Source organism: Dama dama, chromosome 9, assembly GCF_033118175.1.
Source record: "Dama dama isolate Ldn47 chromosome 9, ASM3311817v1, whole genome shotgun sequence".
NCBI classification, from domain to species: Eukaryota; Metazoa; Chordata; class Mammalia; order Artiodactyla; family Cervidae; genus Dama; species Dama dama.
The window spans coordinates 12,955,435-12,973,665 of record NC_083689.1 but is presented as its reverse complement, the minus strand read 5'-3'; the positions used below and the strand labels follow the sequence as shown (position 1 = coordinate 12,973,665).

The window sequence follows — 18,231 nt, the reverse complement described above, 5'->3', positions numbered from 1 at the left end:
AACTGGACCTCTATGTTGTACAACTCAAAAATTTGACTCATGAAGGAAAAAGTAACTAAACTATTGAAACTGAAAAATTCCTAGAATAAAATATAGAGAAAATCCCCTTGACATTGGTCATGTCAATGATTTTTTTGAATATGACACCAAAATCACAAGCAACAACAATAAAACTTGTAAAGTAAGATAAAAACACATCAAAAGGCTCATCTACAGCAAAAAAAAAAACAATCAACAAATGAGGAGGCAAACAACAAAATGAAAGAAAAGATTGTCATGCCCTGTATCTGAGAATGAATTAAATTAAAAGATATATAAAGAACTCTCACAACTCAATAGCAAAACACATATAATCCAATTAGAAAAATGCCACTCCTTCCTGCAACCTTTTCTGAGAATACAGCTTCAAACTCCGTTATCAACCATCCGGGGAGGAATTCAGATTTCCACAGATCTTCTTGGTCTGATAACATCACTTCCGGAAGTGAAGTCGCTCAGTCGTATCCGACTGTTTGCAACCCCATGGACTGTAGCCTACCAGGTTCCACCGTCCATGGGATTTTCCATGCCAGAATACTGGAGTGGGTTGCCATTTCCCTCTCCAAGAGATCTTCTTAACCCAGGGATTGAACTCAGGTCTCCTGCGTTGTAGGCAGACGCTTTACCATCTGAGCCACCAGAGAAGTCAGATCTTACCAGAGTGCATGTCCAGAAAAGCCTGGGAACCCAGTTACTTCAGGTAAGATTCAGAGAGACTGCAAGATGAGAAATTTTACCTGAAGTCACAAGAGATCCTAATGAGCCTAGCATAGAGCCAAGATTTGGACATGTTTGCTGGTTGACTAATTACCTGGTGCGTGGTGTGTGGGTAATCAGTTGTGACTGCCTCTTTGTGACACCATAGACTGTAACTCACCAGGCTCCTCTGTCCATGGGATTTTCCAGGCAAGAATACTGAAGTGGGTTGCCATTTCCTTCTCCAAGGGAATCTTCCTGACCCAGGGATAGAAACTGGGTCTCCTGCATTGCAGGTGGATTCTTTATCACTCAGCACATGGGAAATCCAACTAACTAACTTATAAGTACTTTATTAATATGCTAAAACAAGAAAAGTCTTTTCAACTTAGCAATATGAAGATCATTCTTGACAATTAAGGGATGAGGATGGAAGTCCAGTGGGTAAAACTGAGGAAGGAATTGAGGGTATACAGTGGTTCCAATAAAATTAGGACATATTAGAGGAGCTTTATAGTTGAGGAGAGGAGGAAAATTGAGTAATAGGCCTAGAGGAAAGTGCAGGGAAGTGAGCACATTTTTTTTAAATTGTTAAAGAATGTATTTGAGCATGTTTTGTATTCATTAGAAAGATGCAGAGCCATAGAAGTAGATATTACAGTTGCAGTCCATGAAACATGAAAATCAGATTCTTCTTTCACATTTAAGTATTCACATATAAAATAAATTTTATCAAATAAGCCATGTATTAAACTAAAAAGCTTCTGCAGAGCAAAAGAAACAATTGGCAAAATAAAAAGACAACCTGTTTTTAAAATTATCCCTCATCATCTCCAATTATATGGAACATAGTGATTTGCATTCAACTACTAATTGCTTCTTTTTCTTAATATTATTTGAATCCATGTATATATCTATATAGATAAAAAATATCTTTTGTTAGTGCATGCTTCACAGTTTTTTAAAAAGTGTACTTTTATGTTTTCATTTCATTGGTAAATTCTTTACCAATTTATTCATTTAGAGAAGCAAGTAAATGTTATTAATTTACTAAATGTATTATTTTAGTTAATTTACTTAAGAGTTTTTTATAACTCTTTTTTAAGTAGTCTTAGATTTTTATCAAATTTCACTTAATAGTTTTATTTTGATTCCACTATACTTAACCTAGTTTTACTTTTCTGGCCATCTGGTTCATGAATTCTCATTTCCATTTTACTTTTTCTATAAAGTTGGACACATTTATGAAACCTCTTCAATGCCTGGGTTGGGAAGATCCCCTGGAGGAGGGCATGGTAACCCACTCCAGTATTCTTGCCTGGAGAATCCCATAGACAGAGGAGCCTGGTGGGCTACAGTCCCTAGGGTTGCAAAGAGTTGGACAGCATGCACACACATACACATTTCAGTTCAGTTCAGTTGCTCAGTCATGTCTGACTCTTTGTGACCCCATGAACCGCAGCATGCCAGGCCTCCCTGTCCATCACCTACTCCCAGAGTCCACCCAAACCCATGTCCATTGAGTCAATGATGCCATCCAACCATCTCATCCTCTGTCATTCCCTTCTCCTCCTGCCCTCAATCTTTCCCAGCATCAGGGTCTCTTCAAGTGAGTCAGCTCTTCGCATACACATTTATGAGACCCCTAATATGAACCCAAGCAGAGGAGATTCCTACTAACTTGGATCTTATGTCATAATAGAAAAGGCAGAGTACTATGAAATAAATACAAGTATGATCTATGTCCTCAGGGATAATTCATCTGAAGAAAGGAGACAGATGTGACAAATGCAGGATATTATCGGGTATGATCTATGGTGGCCCTTGCATGATATAAAAGGAACAGAACCATGACTAGTGTCCAAAAGGACACCTACTGGATGTGTCAAAATAAAAGCCTAAAGCCCAAGAATAGCAAAGAAGAATTCCACAGAGAAAATGAGAGCAGTGCCAAACTTATCCACTATTGGACTAGATGAAAACTAGCATGGTAAATAAGCAGGAATAGGTACAGGAATAACAATTAGATCAGGTGCCTGACCTTGATAAAATGGTGAGGCAAGTGGAGCAATTAAGGTCCAATGGTCTGTGCTCCCTTGAATATGCAGTACTTCAGCACCCACATGGCTGCTTCTTCACTCTGAAACCTGGCTCCTCTGTTCGTCTCTTCATTCATATTGCATTTCCCTCATTAGCAGAAACTGCCCTTTTAAAACTATTCTTGACTTTACTTCAGTGGATTCCAGACTTTTTTTTCTATGTCCCAGAGTAAAGCATGCCTTTTACATAGTGATCTAGCATATCTGCACACACAGGTACAGAAATAAACACACACACAGAGGTACACACACGTACATAGCACAGTAGTGTTAGTGGCTCAGTCGTGTCTGACTCTTCATGATCCCAGGGACTGCAGCCCACCAGGTTTCTCTGGAATTCTCCAGGCAAGAATACTGGAGTGGGTAACCATTTTCTTCTCCAGGGGATCTTCCAGACCCAGGGATCAAACCCAGGTCTCCTGCATTTCAGGCGGATTCCTTACCTTCTGAGCTACAAGGGAAGCCCACACACACATACATATGACTGAGCAAAAAGAGCCAAGGAGTGATTTTTATGCATCCTTACTAGATATAATGCATGATGATATTTTTGTGTGTTTCATTTATTCTATTCTATTTAATTCTTGCAAAGTGAAAGTGTTGGTCGCTCAGTCGTATCCAACTTTTTGCAACCCTATGGACTGTAGCCTGCCAGGCTCCTCTGTACATGGAATGGAACCTAATCTGAGAACATGAAAAACATTGCTGTGCACGTTCTCCACACCTATTTTAGCATTTCCTTTCTTTTGCCTTTCATCATCTTTTATTACTAGCATTTTTTTTCTGAGACCATAGTTTTTTGAGTTCATGCAATATATATTTATTTAGCTAGCGTTCTCAGTCAAATCTGCTGGGAGGAAGTGGGAGGAAGTTGGTGATTATGAATAACATTGCTATATGTCTCAAGGCACCTACAGTCTAGTAGGGGGAAAAATTCACAGAATTGAATAAAAGTTACACTGATGGATGTACAACTAAATTATGTTCATGAGGAAATGTCCTTTTCCTGTGAAAATGTTAAGGAAATAAAGTTTCATGAAAGAAACAACTCCAGGCAGTCTGAGAGGAGACAGAGTTTTAAAGTTGGAGAAGAGATAAAAAATTCCAAATAGACCTGTGGTGAGACTCTAAGCAGAGAGAATCGGGTACATGACGACTCTGAGAATTAACACTGTGGTGTCAGGGAAACTGTAAGTCAAGTTCTAGATTTATGAGATCTTTGTGGACAAGAGCAGGGCAGTGTGAGGGTGAAACTGGCAGTAAGGATGCAGAGAGAGCCTCTTGGTTGAAGTTACAGAACTTTGGCTTCATTCCCGCAATGGGGAGTCACTGGGATTGAATGTAACTCTGAGAATTCCATGATCAGCTTTTTCATCTAGAAAGATCTCACTGGATTAATGTGGGTATCTGCTAGAGGGGTACCAGCAGCAATAAACAGGAGAGATGACAAGGAACTGAAATAAGGTTGTGGAATTGTGGACCAAGAAGGGGAGGACAATGGTGGCACTTGAGAGGTAGAAGGAAAAGCCAGAAATTTCATCCTCAGTGATAGCCAACAGGAAGGAACTACACTAAATTTTTCACATATATTAATTAAGCTGTTGACCCCTTAGTAATATTGGATACCTCTATCCTCAATGTTCGGAGAAGGTAATGGCAACCGACTCCAGTGTTCTTGCCTGGAGAATCCCAGGGACGGTGGAGCCTGGTGGGCTGTCGTCTATGGGATCTCACAGAGTCGGACACAACTGAAGCGACTTAGCAGCAGCAGCAGTGTTCAAGAGAGTATATTAGCATTTAGATTGCTTCATTTGGCTCTGAAAGCTCAAACAAGTAACATGTGACAGATCTGAAATTTAAAGCATGTTTTTCTGGTACCAAAATTCTCACATTGCAAAGTATTTAGGAACACAACTTTGTAAAGCAATTATACTGCAATAAAACTTAATTTTAAAATAAAAATCCCCTGTGCTAGGGAACTCTGCTCAATATTCTATGAAGTGAAGTCTCTCAGTTGTGTTCAACTCTTTGCAACCCCATAGACTATACAGTCCATGGAATTTTCCTGGCCAGAATAGTGGAGTGGGTAGCCATTCCTTTCTCCAGAGGCTCTTCCCAACCCAGGGATCAAACTCAGGTCTCCTGCACTGCAAGAAAATTCTTTACCAGCTTAGCCACCAGAGAAGCCCAAGAATACTGGAGTGGGAAGTCTATTCCTTCTCCAGCAAATCTCCTGACCCAGGAATCAAACCTCCTGCATTGGTGGTTTCTTCACCAGTTAAGCTACTAGAGGAACCCACAACCTAAATAGGAAAAACTCTTGAAAAAGAATAGATACATGAATGTGTATAACTGAATTACTTTGCTATACACCTGAAATGAACACAACATTGTTAATCAACTATGTTGTTGCTCTTGCTTAGCCGATAAGTCATGTCTGACTCTTTTGTGACCCCATGGACTGTAGCCCAGCAGGCTCCTTTGTCCATGGGATTCTCCAGGCAAGAATACTGAAATGGGTTGCCGTTTCCTTCTCCAGGGGATCTTCCTGACCCAGGGATCAAACCTGGGTCTCCTGCATTGTAAGCAGATTCTTTGCCATCTGAGCCACCAGGGAAGGGTGGATGAGTTCACTTTGTGTGGAAGAGTTGAATGCAGATAAATGGAAAAGACTCTTGACTCCCCCATGGCCACAAGAGACCACAGTGCTGTGTTGTGTGGGTGCACATGTGTGTGTGTGTGTGTGTGTGTGTGCACACGTGCAGTGGGGCATGAGTGTCCTTAGAACAGGAGGACCTGAGCTCATAGACATCAAAATTTTCCCCTGGAAATATAGATGACTAACTATATAGAAATATAGATAACTAAATATAGATGACTAAATATAGAATGTTAACTGAACAGGAAAACAAAAGGGGGATATATTTCTATGTTCAGGATTCTTGGAAATAAAATTAATGAAGTACAAGGAACAACATGTGGATTAGGGACTCCTCATGCCTTGAAGTTCAGGAGCAGAGGAAGGTCACTTCATTCCCTAACATCCTCTGGCCCCATCTCCCAACACCCTCCCTCTTGCTTATTCGTTTTGGGAAACTGGCCTCTTTTGGAGACTGAACACCTGAAACAAATGGCATCTTTGGGGTCTTTGCACTGGCCATTCCACCTTCCAAGCAGGCACTGTCTTCAGCTCCTCACCTCTCTTCCTTGAAGTCTCTTCAAAGGTTACCTTGTTTGCTAACCTGCCTAAACAGTCAGTAAAGAATACCACCACAGCCACTTGCCTCTCTGTACCCCCTTTCTTTTTCTTCACTTCACCTGTCACCATGTGGCATTTTATATATGATTTTGTACTTGTTAATACTATTTCTCCATTGAACTGTGGAGACTTCTGTCTCTCAGTACACTCTACTCCTTGCCCGGAACACCTCCAGCTGTGTATACTGTCAGAATATCCTTGACAGGCTGATTGCTGAAGGGCTTTGCCTGCCAAGACAAAACTGTGAAGAAATAGAAAGTCTGAACCAACAAATAAAGAGTAACGCAAATGAATCTGTAACCATGAACGTCCCAACAACAGCAGCAACAAAAAGCAGATAAAAGCAAAGATCTGATGATTTTACTGTGAATCCTACCAAAATTTAAAGAATTAACAATTTTTCTCAAACCCCACCAAATGATTTAAGAGGTGGGAACACTCCCAAATTCATTTTCTCAGGACACTCTTACCTTGCTACCAAAATCAGAAAAGACCCTACAAGAAAAGAAAATGACAAATTGATATTTCTAATTAACATAGATGCATGAACTATCAATAAGAGATAAATATACATCGTGTTCAAGTGAGATTTATTTCTAGACTCTAAGAGTGGTTCCCTATGTTCAAAGAAATAAACATGATACACACACCACACTGATAGAACTAAAGATAAATACAAATTCAACTTTGTATTCAACTTCCTTTTATGATACACAGCCTCAAGAAATTTGGAATAGATGGACCATTCCTCAAAATAATATGTCAATATGACCCAGCAATACCACTTCTGGGCATACACACTGAGGAAACCAGATCTGAAAGAGACACGTGCACTCCAATGTTCATCGCAGCACTGTTTATAATAGCCAGGACATGGAAGCAACCTAGATGCCCATCAGCAGATGAATGGATAAGGAAGCTGTGGTACATATACACCATGGAATATTACTCAGCCACTAAAAAGAATTCATTTGAATCAGTTCTAATGAGATGGATGAAACTGGAGCCCATTATACAGAGTGAAGTAAGCAGAAAGATAAAGAACATTACAGCATACTAACACATATATATGGAATTTAGAAAGATGGTAATGATGACCCTATATGCAAAACAGAAAAAGAGTCAGAGATGTACAGAACAGACTTTTGGACTCTGTGGGAGAAGGCGAGGGTGGGATGTTTTGAGAGAATAGCATTGAAACATGTATATTATCTAGGGTGAAACAGATCACCAGCCCAGGTGGGATGCATGAGACAAGTGCTCAGGCCTGGTGCACTGGGAAGACCCAGAGGAATCGGGTGGAGAGGGAGGTGGGAGGGGGGATCGGGATGGGGAATACATGTAACTCCATGGCTGATTCATGTCAATGTATGACAAAACCCACTGCAATGTTGTGAAGTAATTAGCCTCCAACTAATAAAAATAAATGAAAAAAAAAATAATGTGTCAAATAATATGTGTGAAATAATATGTCAAAATAATATGTGACAAGTCACAGCTATCATACTCAACAGTGACAGTTTCAAAGTTTTCTCTCTAAGATAAGGGACAAGACAAGGTTGTCACTCTCAAGATTGCAATTCAACATAGCACTAGAAGTTTTACCTAAATCAATTAGACAAGAAAAAGAAACAAAAATCATCCAAAGTCAAAAGGAAGAAGGAAATTGTTTCTGTTTGAATATAAATCCCTAGACTCCACCAAAAGTTTTTAGAAACAATGGACAAAATAGCTAAGTTTCAGTGTACTAAATCAACATATGTTAATATAAGATCAACATCCAAAAATTTTGCTTTATACAAAAAAAGAAATTAAAACATTATAATAGCATCAAAATAATAAATGCCTAAGAGTAAATTTAACCAAGGAAGTGAAAGACACACAAAACTATGAGATACTGATGAAAGAAATTGAACCAAAACACAAATCAATTGAAAGATTTTCTTTATTTGTGGATCCAAAGATTTAGTATTTTTAGACTGTCCCTTGGAGAAGGCAATGGCACCCCACTCCAGTACTCTTGCCTGGAAAATCCCATGGTCAAAGGAGCCTGGTAGGCTGCAGTCCATGGGTGGCTAAGAGTCGGACATGACTGAGCAACTTCACTTTCACTTTTCACTTTCATGCATTGGAGAAGGAAATGGCAACCCACTCCAGTGTTCTTGCCTGGAAATCCCAGGGATGGGGGAGCCTGGTGGGCTACCATCTATGGGGTCGCACAGAGTCGGACATGACTGAAGCGACTTGGCAGCAGCAGCAGCAGCATGAAGCTGAATGTGTCTGCAGGTTTGTTAGACATATATTATCTGTATCATGATTATCTGTGGGAGTCCTTTACTTTTGTATAGTGAGGTCCCAGTGTTTCTATTCCCTTTTTGTTTGCACTTATTCAAACAAATGGGAGACTTTTTTTCACCAGCTAGCTGTTTTCCATTTGTTCATTTATATACCTATAAATTTACTAGGGGGAAAGTAAACATTTATATATTTTGTGTGGTTAATCTATCTAGTCATTCCTAATGTGTTCCCCTTTTTTTGACAGAAAGTATAGAGCTGTCACTTCATTGTTATTCACTTGAGAATCTGTACTTCAAACAAAAGACAAAGTGGAGGTTCTTCTGCATACTTTGTTCTAATATATCATCCTTTATGCATATGAACAACTAGATTTCAAATCTCGCTTATTCTTCTTTCTTTCTTTGTACTTTAAAGAATAGATATGTTTCTGAACCTTATGTCACCTTTGTCCATCAGCTGCAAGGCATTCTTTTTTACACTTGATTGAAGATTGGCTTCCAAAGCATCTTTAAATCCATATATCTTTATATAAGATAAAATTATAATTTTTAGAAACTGCTTCCTATCCTCTCTGAGAAGCCTTTTGTTACATTCATTTATTCCCAAGGCTTTGGCAACATAATCATGAATTAACTACTTATATCAAGGTCATTTAATGACAAGCATTTTATATTTAAATAAAATTAGTTTAATATTTTTCTATCTATTTTGTTTCCTGCAGTTATTTTAGAGCCACTGGAGATCAAACCAGTCATCCTTAAAGGAAATCAACCCTGAATATTCACTGGAAGGACTGGTGCTGAAGCGCTAATATTGTGGCCACCTAATGCAAAGAACTGATTCGTTGAAAAAGATCCTGATGCTGGGAAAGATAGAAGGCAAGAGGAGAAGGGGATGACAGAGGATGAGATGGTTGGGTGGCATCATTGACTCAATGGACATGAGTTTGAGCAAGCTCTGGGAGATTGTGAAGGGCAGGGAAGCCTAGCGTGCTGCAGTCCCTGGGGTTGCAGAGAGTCAGACATGACTGAGTGGCTGAAAAATAATTCAGACATTGCCAATATCCCCATAGGACAAATCATCTCTGGTTGATGACCAGTGCCCCAGAGTTTGAGAGTTAAGCATCCTGATGGAATTTTCAATCAAGATTCCACTGCTTACTTGGTTTATACTGGACAAAATATTAAATCCCTCTAAGATCCATTTCTACAATGGAGAATAGAGTTTATAAAAGTATTACTTCATAGATTGAAATTTCATTAAAAAGTAAATCAAAGAATCTCTTTGTTAAGCTAAGCTAGGTTATGGTGCATAAAATCTAAATGTACCTCCTCCTGTAATTACTAAGCATTTTATAATAAAGAACTAATGATACATGTGAACTTGTAGTATAAGTTTGAAGTTCCTCATTGGTTTTTAAAATATTATCATGAAGCCAATGAATTTGGTGCCCAAGTTTTCCTTTTGTTTTGTTTATTAATTAAAGACACAATGTTACTCTTTTTTTCTAAGGAGGAGAATAATTGTCTAGAGATACTGACTTGTCCCCACAGGTCAGTGCTTTGAAGATCCAAAGTGTTAGTTAAGACAAATTCCTCAGTATTAGACTTTTGAGAAAATTTGAGTTCAGTATTGTGATGAAGTTCTAGAAGGTTTACAGCTCTTGAAAACAGGAGTGTTAATGTAGGAGAAGTAACAAGACCTGAATCACCTGGCTTATCTACATAGTCTCCTAGGATCAGGAAATCAGTTGGAAACTTTCCTTTCTGTCAGAGCAGTGTCCCAGAGAGAAATCATGTTCTTAGAGTTTAGAGCAACAAAAAGGAAACATTCTTAATGAGCAGATAAAGGGAGCAGCAGTCCCTGGGCATGTGCAACCTTAGTCTGCACAGAACACAGTTGTTTAGGCTCTTAAATCTTCCCTGGAGACCGGGGCTTACCCTCTTCCTGCTGCTTTGTCTGGATATAGAGCTTCAGTCTCCATCATCAACCATCCAGGGAGGAATTTGGACTTCCACCCAGTGATTTTCTTCTCAGAGTTCCCGTCAAGGTGAGCCTGAGATTTCAGTAGATACTGCAGGAAAAGATCAAAGAGAATAGAAGCCTAGAAAGTGACCTGAGGTCACCCAAGGGCCAATGTAGCCTAATTCTGAGCCCAAAGATCACTGTGTCTATTTGCTAGCTTGCTTAATAAATTAATGTCTTTATTTATGATGCCAAAGGAGAAGGAAACTTGATCTCAGCAAAGCAATTGTCATTTTTGATACTTAAATGATAGTAGAATATAAGCCCAAGAATCTTTTTAATAAAAGGGAGTAGAACAGTAAAATATTGATCTGGCAAGGTACACAGTGAAATGATGGCATTTCTTTTATTTTTAAAATGGAGCATAATTGACTTTGTTTCCACATTGATGAGAAAGATCCAGACCAGGGAATGTTTGCAAATACATATTTGTGGTAGCAGTAAATGAGACATACATTTCACAGTATCTTCCCTCATTCTGGGTATTCACATAGGAAAAAAAATTAATAGGTTAAAAGTTATATGCAAATAAACATTACTTTATAATTATTTCATTCCCTATGAGGTAATATATTTTCATGGGTTCAGTTCAGTTCAGTTCAGTCACTCAGTCGTGTCTGACTCTTTGAGACCCCATGAATCGCAGCACGCCAGGCCTCCCTGTCCATCACCAACTCCCGGAGCTTACTCAAACTCATGCCCATCAAGTCGGTGATGCCATCATTTTCATGGGTTAGTTAAACACTTAAATTCTCTATTGCAAATTGTCTGAGTCCTTTGTTTTTAACAAAGTGGGTCAGAGCATCTTTATTCCTCATTTTGATTGCTTTCTTTGAAAGGAGAAATTGCTATTTTTGTTACCAACTAGACAATGACACTTCTTTTATGTATGTATAGACATACATGTAATGAATGTATGATCATTTATAAATTGTGGAGTTGAGCCTGTTAGCTTTATTGTTTCTCTCTATTGCTTGTTTCTTTCTTTTTTTTTTTTACTAAAATGACTTTCATTCCAATAATTTTCACTTGTGAATCTTTGTTTTAAATGAAAATGACAATGAAAAGTAAAAGGTCTCCTGCATCCCTTAAGGATAATAAATCACTCTTTATACATGTTTCTGACTGTTTTTCACATTCCTTTATTCCTTACTGTTCTGTTTGGCATTTTGGGATTAGATGTATTTCTAAAACTCACATCCCCTTAGGCATTTGAAGACATTCAATAAAAGGAAGACCTATTTTTTTTTTAACCATAAGACTAGAGACAACCTATATCTTAAAAAACATGTTTGAACTCATATATCTTTAGATAAGATGAAATTATAACACAGATACTACCTCCCACTTGAAAAGGTTTTGTTATATTATTTTATGTCCAAGTCTTTGATAATTTAGTCTTCAATTAATGACCTATATTGATGTTATTAAATTATTATTATTTTATATTTTTATATGTTAGATGTAGATTTTCATTAAATTTTGTTATAAACAGTTGTTTTAAAACCACTATATTTAACCTAATTCATTCTTACTGACAGTTTTTTCATAAGTTGTGATTGTGTCATTGCTAAGTCATGTCTGACTCTTTGCAACCCCATGGACTGTAGCTTGCTATACTCCTCTGTCCATAGATTTCTCCAGGAAAGAATAGCGGAGTGGGATGCCATGCCCTCCTCCAGGGGGATCTTTCTGACCCAGAGATTTAACCTGCATCTCCCTCAGTTCTCCTAAATGACAGATTCTTTACTGCTGAGCCACCAGGGTTATTACTTTCATTTAAAATTTGTTTCTATATCATGCACACATGCCTATTCAGACCCTTTTCTAAAAATGCATGAATAGAATCCTATGTACATCATAGATAGTCTTTTTATTTGTTCCATTCTTTCAGTGGCTGTATAATATGCCACAATGGTGGCAGAAACCAACACGACATTGTAAAGCAATTATCCTTCAATTAAAAATAAATTTTAAAATATCCCTGGGTGGGAGGGAAAGGCAACTAGATCCCATGTCTGCCTCCACTTTCAGCTATTGTGATGCCGCATGTCATGCGCCTGTAGAACCCTCTGCTGTACCTTCATGATGGAACCAGAATGAAAAGAATCTTAGTATCGCTATGAAAACAGTTTATTTTTAAATTTATTTATTTTAGTTGGAGGCTAATTACTTTACAATATTGTAGTGGTTTTTGTCATACACTGACATGACTCAGCCATGAGTGTACATGTGTCCCCATCCTGAACCCCCCTCCCACCTCCCTCCCCATCCCATCCCTCTGGGTCATCCCAGTGCACCAGCCCTGAGCACCTGTCTCATGCATCGAACCTGGACTGGTGATCTATTTCACATATGATAATGTACATGTTTCAATGCTATTCTCTCAGATCATCCCACCCTCGCCTTCTCCCACAGAGTCCAAAAGACTGTACTATACATCTGTGTCTCCTTTTCTGTCTCGCATATAGGGTTATCAGTTTTGATGTCACAGAATTCCTTTGCAAAGTTTTTTTTTCATTTACTTTTATTAGCTGGAGGCTAATTACTTTACATTATTGTAGTGGTTTTTGCCATACATTGACATGAATCAGCCATGGATTTACATGTGTTCCCCATCCCGATCCCCCCTCCCACCTCCCTCCCCATCCCATCCCTCTGGGTCTTCCCTTTGCAAAGTTTTAAGAGACTCTTTGAGAACCATTGTTTCGTGTCATCAGTAGATAAGTATAACCACTAACTATATAAAATTCTTTCATTATTTTTTTAAAAATTGCTATGATGGGACTCTGCTGCTCATAATTTTGAAGGTCTTTCATATCTTTCATATTCTTTGTTATTCCACTGCTGATATAACAAGGCTACAAAAATATTGTGGGATTGTGAAGTTCAAACTGTAGTTCTAACCAGGAGTGATTTTTCTCCCAGGAGACACTGAGCAATGTGTGGGGAAATGTCTGTCTGTCACACAGAAAAGGAGTGGATGGAAACCAGGGAAGCTCTAGACTTCCTCCAAGCCACAGGACAGACCTCACCACAGAGACCAAACTGCCCTAGAAGGTCAATAATGCTGAGACTGAGAAACTGCCAGTTAAAGAACTTCTGCACTATCAATACCTATGCCTTTCTTCAGCCTGCTTCCCCAAACTCGCGACATTTTACATTTGTCAGAAGCATTAGTGAACTCCTTTGCTACCTGTTTAAAAGTCCCAATCCCAATGATGTGACAGCTTTTTAACATTTTTTTGTGAAAGAGGTATTTATTGTTTTCCAAACTATTCCTGACTTTGATCAAAGACTCATGTATTTGATCACCATTTTGACTTGCCTATATTATTTTATGCCCATATACCATATGCCTATTATTCTGCCACTGTCAACTTTTCAAATGATTTTTTTTTTTAATTACTGTTTCTCAACTGACTTTTTAAGGGTGATTTGGCTATTAAAATGTTTTACATTGTATTTAGTTAAATGTATCTTATTTTCTTATTTCTGAGTTTCCTTCCTTTGTTAAGATAGTTGGCCCTCTTGCTATATTTAAAATGGATAACCAACAAGGGCCTACAGTATAGCCCAGGGAACTCTGCTCAATGTTATGTGGCAGCCTCGATGGGAGTGGCATTTGGGAGAGAATGCACACATGTATACATATGGCTGAGTTCCTTTGCTGTCCACCTGAAACGATTGCAACATTTTAATAGGCTATATGCTAATATAAAATACAAATTCAAAAGGAAAAAAAATAAGATATTTGGCCTTCCTGTAGATTTTATGTGTGGTTTTCTAAATGTTCACCTGAAGGTATTGCTTACTCTTACAGTGAGTATATAAACCCTCTGATTCATTGCAGTAGGACCGAGGCTGGGAATCAACTTAATTTTCTTCCAATTAGATATCTGTTCTGCCAGATTTCATTCAACAATCCAACCTTTTCAAACCTATTGAAATACGACCTTGACATACTAAATACACTTACATACTGAGACCTAATTTATTGATTCATTCAGCAAATAATAATTAAAAACCTGCTAAGTGCCAAAATTTCTAGGAACATTATATATCATATTCTTTTATGTCTATGTGTTTTTTAACTTAAGTATCAATCCATGTTGAAGTCATGAAATTATTTTATATCTCATTGCAGTTAGCTTTTGATACATCTTTCAATTGTGTTAAATATAGTTCTTTTGAAACTACTGTGTATAACCTGGTTCATCCTCCCTATCATTCTTTTTACTTTATATAACTTCACGTTTATTTAAATTTGTAGGTGCACATATTTTTCATGGCTTCCCCAGTGGCTCAGTGGTAAAGAATCTGTCTGCAGTGCAGGAGACATGAGAGACACGGGTTTGATCCCTGGGTCGGGAGATCCCCTGGAGAAGGAAACGGCAACCCACTCCAGCAATCTTGCCAGAAAAATCCCATGGACAGAAGAGCCCAGGGGGTTCCAGTCCACAGGGTCGCAAAGAGTCAGACTGAACAATTGAACACAGCACATATATTTGCATACGTTTGGAAACAGGAAAGTGAACAAAACAGGTGAAATCCTGCTTGCTTGGATCTTGCATTATAATGAGAAGTCAGAGTACAATGGAATAAATGTATCTGTCACAGTGTGCTCAGGCTTAAATCATATAAAGTTATTCAGTTATTGAAAGGATGGAATTGTCATGGTATGTATAGAATTTTACAGGCTATTGTCTGGGAGGTCTTTGCAGGTCTTTGCGGGTTGGATAAAGGTTGATATTAAAATATGCCCACTGGACTTAACAGAATGAGATCAAAACCCATAGTAGACGAAAAACAAAGGAGAGATGCCACGTAAGAAAACTGAGAAAGGGGCTTCACTAATCTATCCAATCACATAAAAACCAACTGGTCAAATACAGGACAGTCCCAGGAAAACAAGTCTCCTTCTGTTTGATATTAACAGTCAAGGCATATTTTACTTTGTATATTTCCTTTTGTGAATTACTGTTTTGTTTTCTCAGATCAGTTTTCACTAGGGGCATTCAATCTTTGTTTTTTGTTTTGTTTTTATTTTATTTTTTAAATTAATTTATTTAGGGGCATTCAATCTTTAAAGTGTTTCACATCATAAATTTATTACCACTTTTATCTTTTAAGCAATTTTATTATTATTATTTTTGCTTGGCATTAAATGGGGTTAATCAGGCTGCCAAAAACCAAAGAAGCTTTATCTGCCTCAAAGTCTCTCAAGGACCACCTGAGTTTATTAGATATTTTCTTTCTTGAGTCCATTTCAGTCCTCTCTCTCTATGTTTATGTTTATTTAAGTACAAAGCAGAAAAATGGACATACCAGTATGGAGCCCAAGTCTATTTGTCCATGGGAGACTTAAGATAAATTTCTGGGTACCATTTCTAAATTCTCTAGAGAAAGGATATTTGATCTGGACAGCTAGAGTTGTATCTCCTCGGAGCCTAGACAGTGAAACAGTGTGAGAGGGAGTGAAAGAACATGGAAACAACATTGATTAGGAGTCCTGGGAATGTTGTGTGAGTGTGTGTCTCTGTGTGTGTGTGTGCATGCCTTGTGAACTGAGAGCAGTCCTCAGGGTAAGGGTACCTGGAATGATAGATTCCAAAGTAACTCATAATACAGGGACCGTAACTCAATTCTATAAAGTGCTAAGGGAGGGGTCATTTTCAATTCACCAGATGCCTTTGCAATGAGATTAATAAAGTGCAAGATTTACATGGTGTGGACAATGGGCTCCCTGTGTCTTAAAGCCTGAGCAGCAGCAGGCAGGTTTGCTCTCTCCTCAACATCTGCTAACATCATCTCTCATCACTCTATGACTTATTCATTCCCCACCACATACTGGCTCATTCCGGGTCTTGAGTTTCTGAAGTACACTTCTTCCCCAGGGCCTTTGCACTGACTGTTCCTTCTGCCATGCACATACTTTCTCAGGTAACCTTGTCTCTCTTTCTTTCTTTCTTTCTTTCTCTCTTTCTTTCTAGTTCTTCTTTAAGGTGTCTGTTAAAGTGCTATCCTATTGGCGTGTCTTGGTTGAACTCCCAGTAAAAATAACACATTCTATCCATTCTTTCCTTTATACATGCCTTCCTTTTCTTCATTGCATCTGTGCTATTAGACATGTTACATTGTTACTATTTTTGTTTGATTGTATTTTCTCACTGCCATTAGTCTTTAGATTGTAAAGACTTACTTTTAAACATCCCTATGCTCTGGCTATGCCTGGAACATGGTCTGTAGTCAATATATATTCCTCAAATGCATGAAAGATATTCTCAAAAACAGTAGTATACATTATGCTTGAATATCAGGCTGACAGTGGGAAATGAATTTCTATAAAAATGGAATAAGGATGCCCTTAATGGGGACCAGGCAAGTCACCAAATACAAAATTAATGTATTGGCTCTACAATGTAAACATAGCATTAATTCTAGGTTATTAAGTCTTGCTTATGTGAAAATTAATCTTTTTAAATTTTTCTGGTAGTCACCTCCAGCACATGGAACCACGGAATGATACACAAATTTCAGAATTTTTTCTTCTGGGATTCTCAGATGCACCAGCACTGCAGTCTCTCATATTTGGTCTTTTCCTCTCCATGTACTTGATCTCTGTATTGGGGAACCTGCTTATTATCCTGGCTGTCAACTCAGACTCCCACCTCCACACCCCCATGTACTTCTTCCTCTCCAACCTGTCCTTTGTAGACATCTGTTTCACCTCCACCACCATCCCAAAGATGCTGTGGAACATCCAGAGCAAGAGCAAAGTTATAACTTACGAAGGCTGCATCACACAGATGTATTTTTTTGTACTCTTTGCAGTGTTGGATGACTTACTCCTGACTGTGATGGCCTATGACCGCTTTGTGGCCATCTGTCACCCCCTGCACTACACAGTCATCATGAATCCCCGGCTCTGTGCACTGCTGGTGCTGGTGTCCTGGATCCTGAGTGTCCTGAACTCTTTGCTACAAAGTTTAATAGTTTTGGATCTGACCTTCTGTGAAGACTTAGAAATACCCCAATTTTTCTGTGAACTCAATCAGGTCATCCAACTTGCGTGTTCTGACACCTTTCTTAACAACATGATGATATATTTTACATCACTGCTTCTGGCCATTGGTCCCCTGGCTGGAATCCTTTACTCTTATTCAAAGATAATTTCCTCCATATGTAGAATAGCATCAGCTCAGGAGAAGTATAAAGCATTTTCTACCTGCGCGTCTCACCTCTTGGTCGTTTCCTTATTTTATTGTACAAGCCTAGGAGTGTACCTTAGCTCTGCTGGTACCCACAGCTCCCACTCAAGTGCAGCAGCTTCAGTGATGTACACTGTGGTCACACCCATGCTGAACCCTTTCATCTACAGTCTGCGGAATAAAGACATAACGAGAGCTCTGAAAGCATTTATGGGACAGCAGCTCTAACCAGGATGACTTTCCTGAGTCTCAAGAAGTGCCCTTGACTGCAGGACAAAGAGCAACTGAGCCAGGAACTGCTTTTCCTTGATCACATTGTGGACGTAGACCTTGTTCCTTCTATTGATTTCCATGAGTGTCCATTTCTGTGTCTCCACCTCTTTATACAATTTAAGTAACTCACTTTGTAATTCACTTCCTGAGTCTGATAAAGTTTTCCCATTTATCCTTTGTCCTATGCCACAAAGTTTTTCCCAATTTTTGATCTGAAATAGTTGGATATTTTTATTTCTTTCGTAGAACAACAAGGGTTTCTTAAGAATAATTTCTTCTCAAATAATATATATTATCCCAAGTAATGTTCATCTTACTTTCCTGAAAGGAT

At 38.5% G+C, this 18,231-nt stretch overlaps 1 protein-coding gene across 1 annotated transcript; it reads left to right on the top strand.

Annotated features, from left to right (window-relative positions):
• Positions 1–16,925: 16,925 nt before the first annotated feature.
• On the top strand, positions 16,926–17,855 carry LOC133061809 (olfactory receptor 7A17-like). The gene has a single exon (XM_061150022.1). It carries the CDS (start codon positions 16,926–16,928, stop codon positions 17,853–17,855), a length of 930 nt encoding a protein of 309 aa, XP_061006005.1.
• The last annotated feature ends 376 nt before the right edge of the window (positions 17,856–18,231 follow it).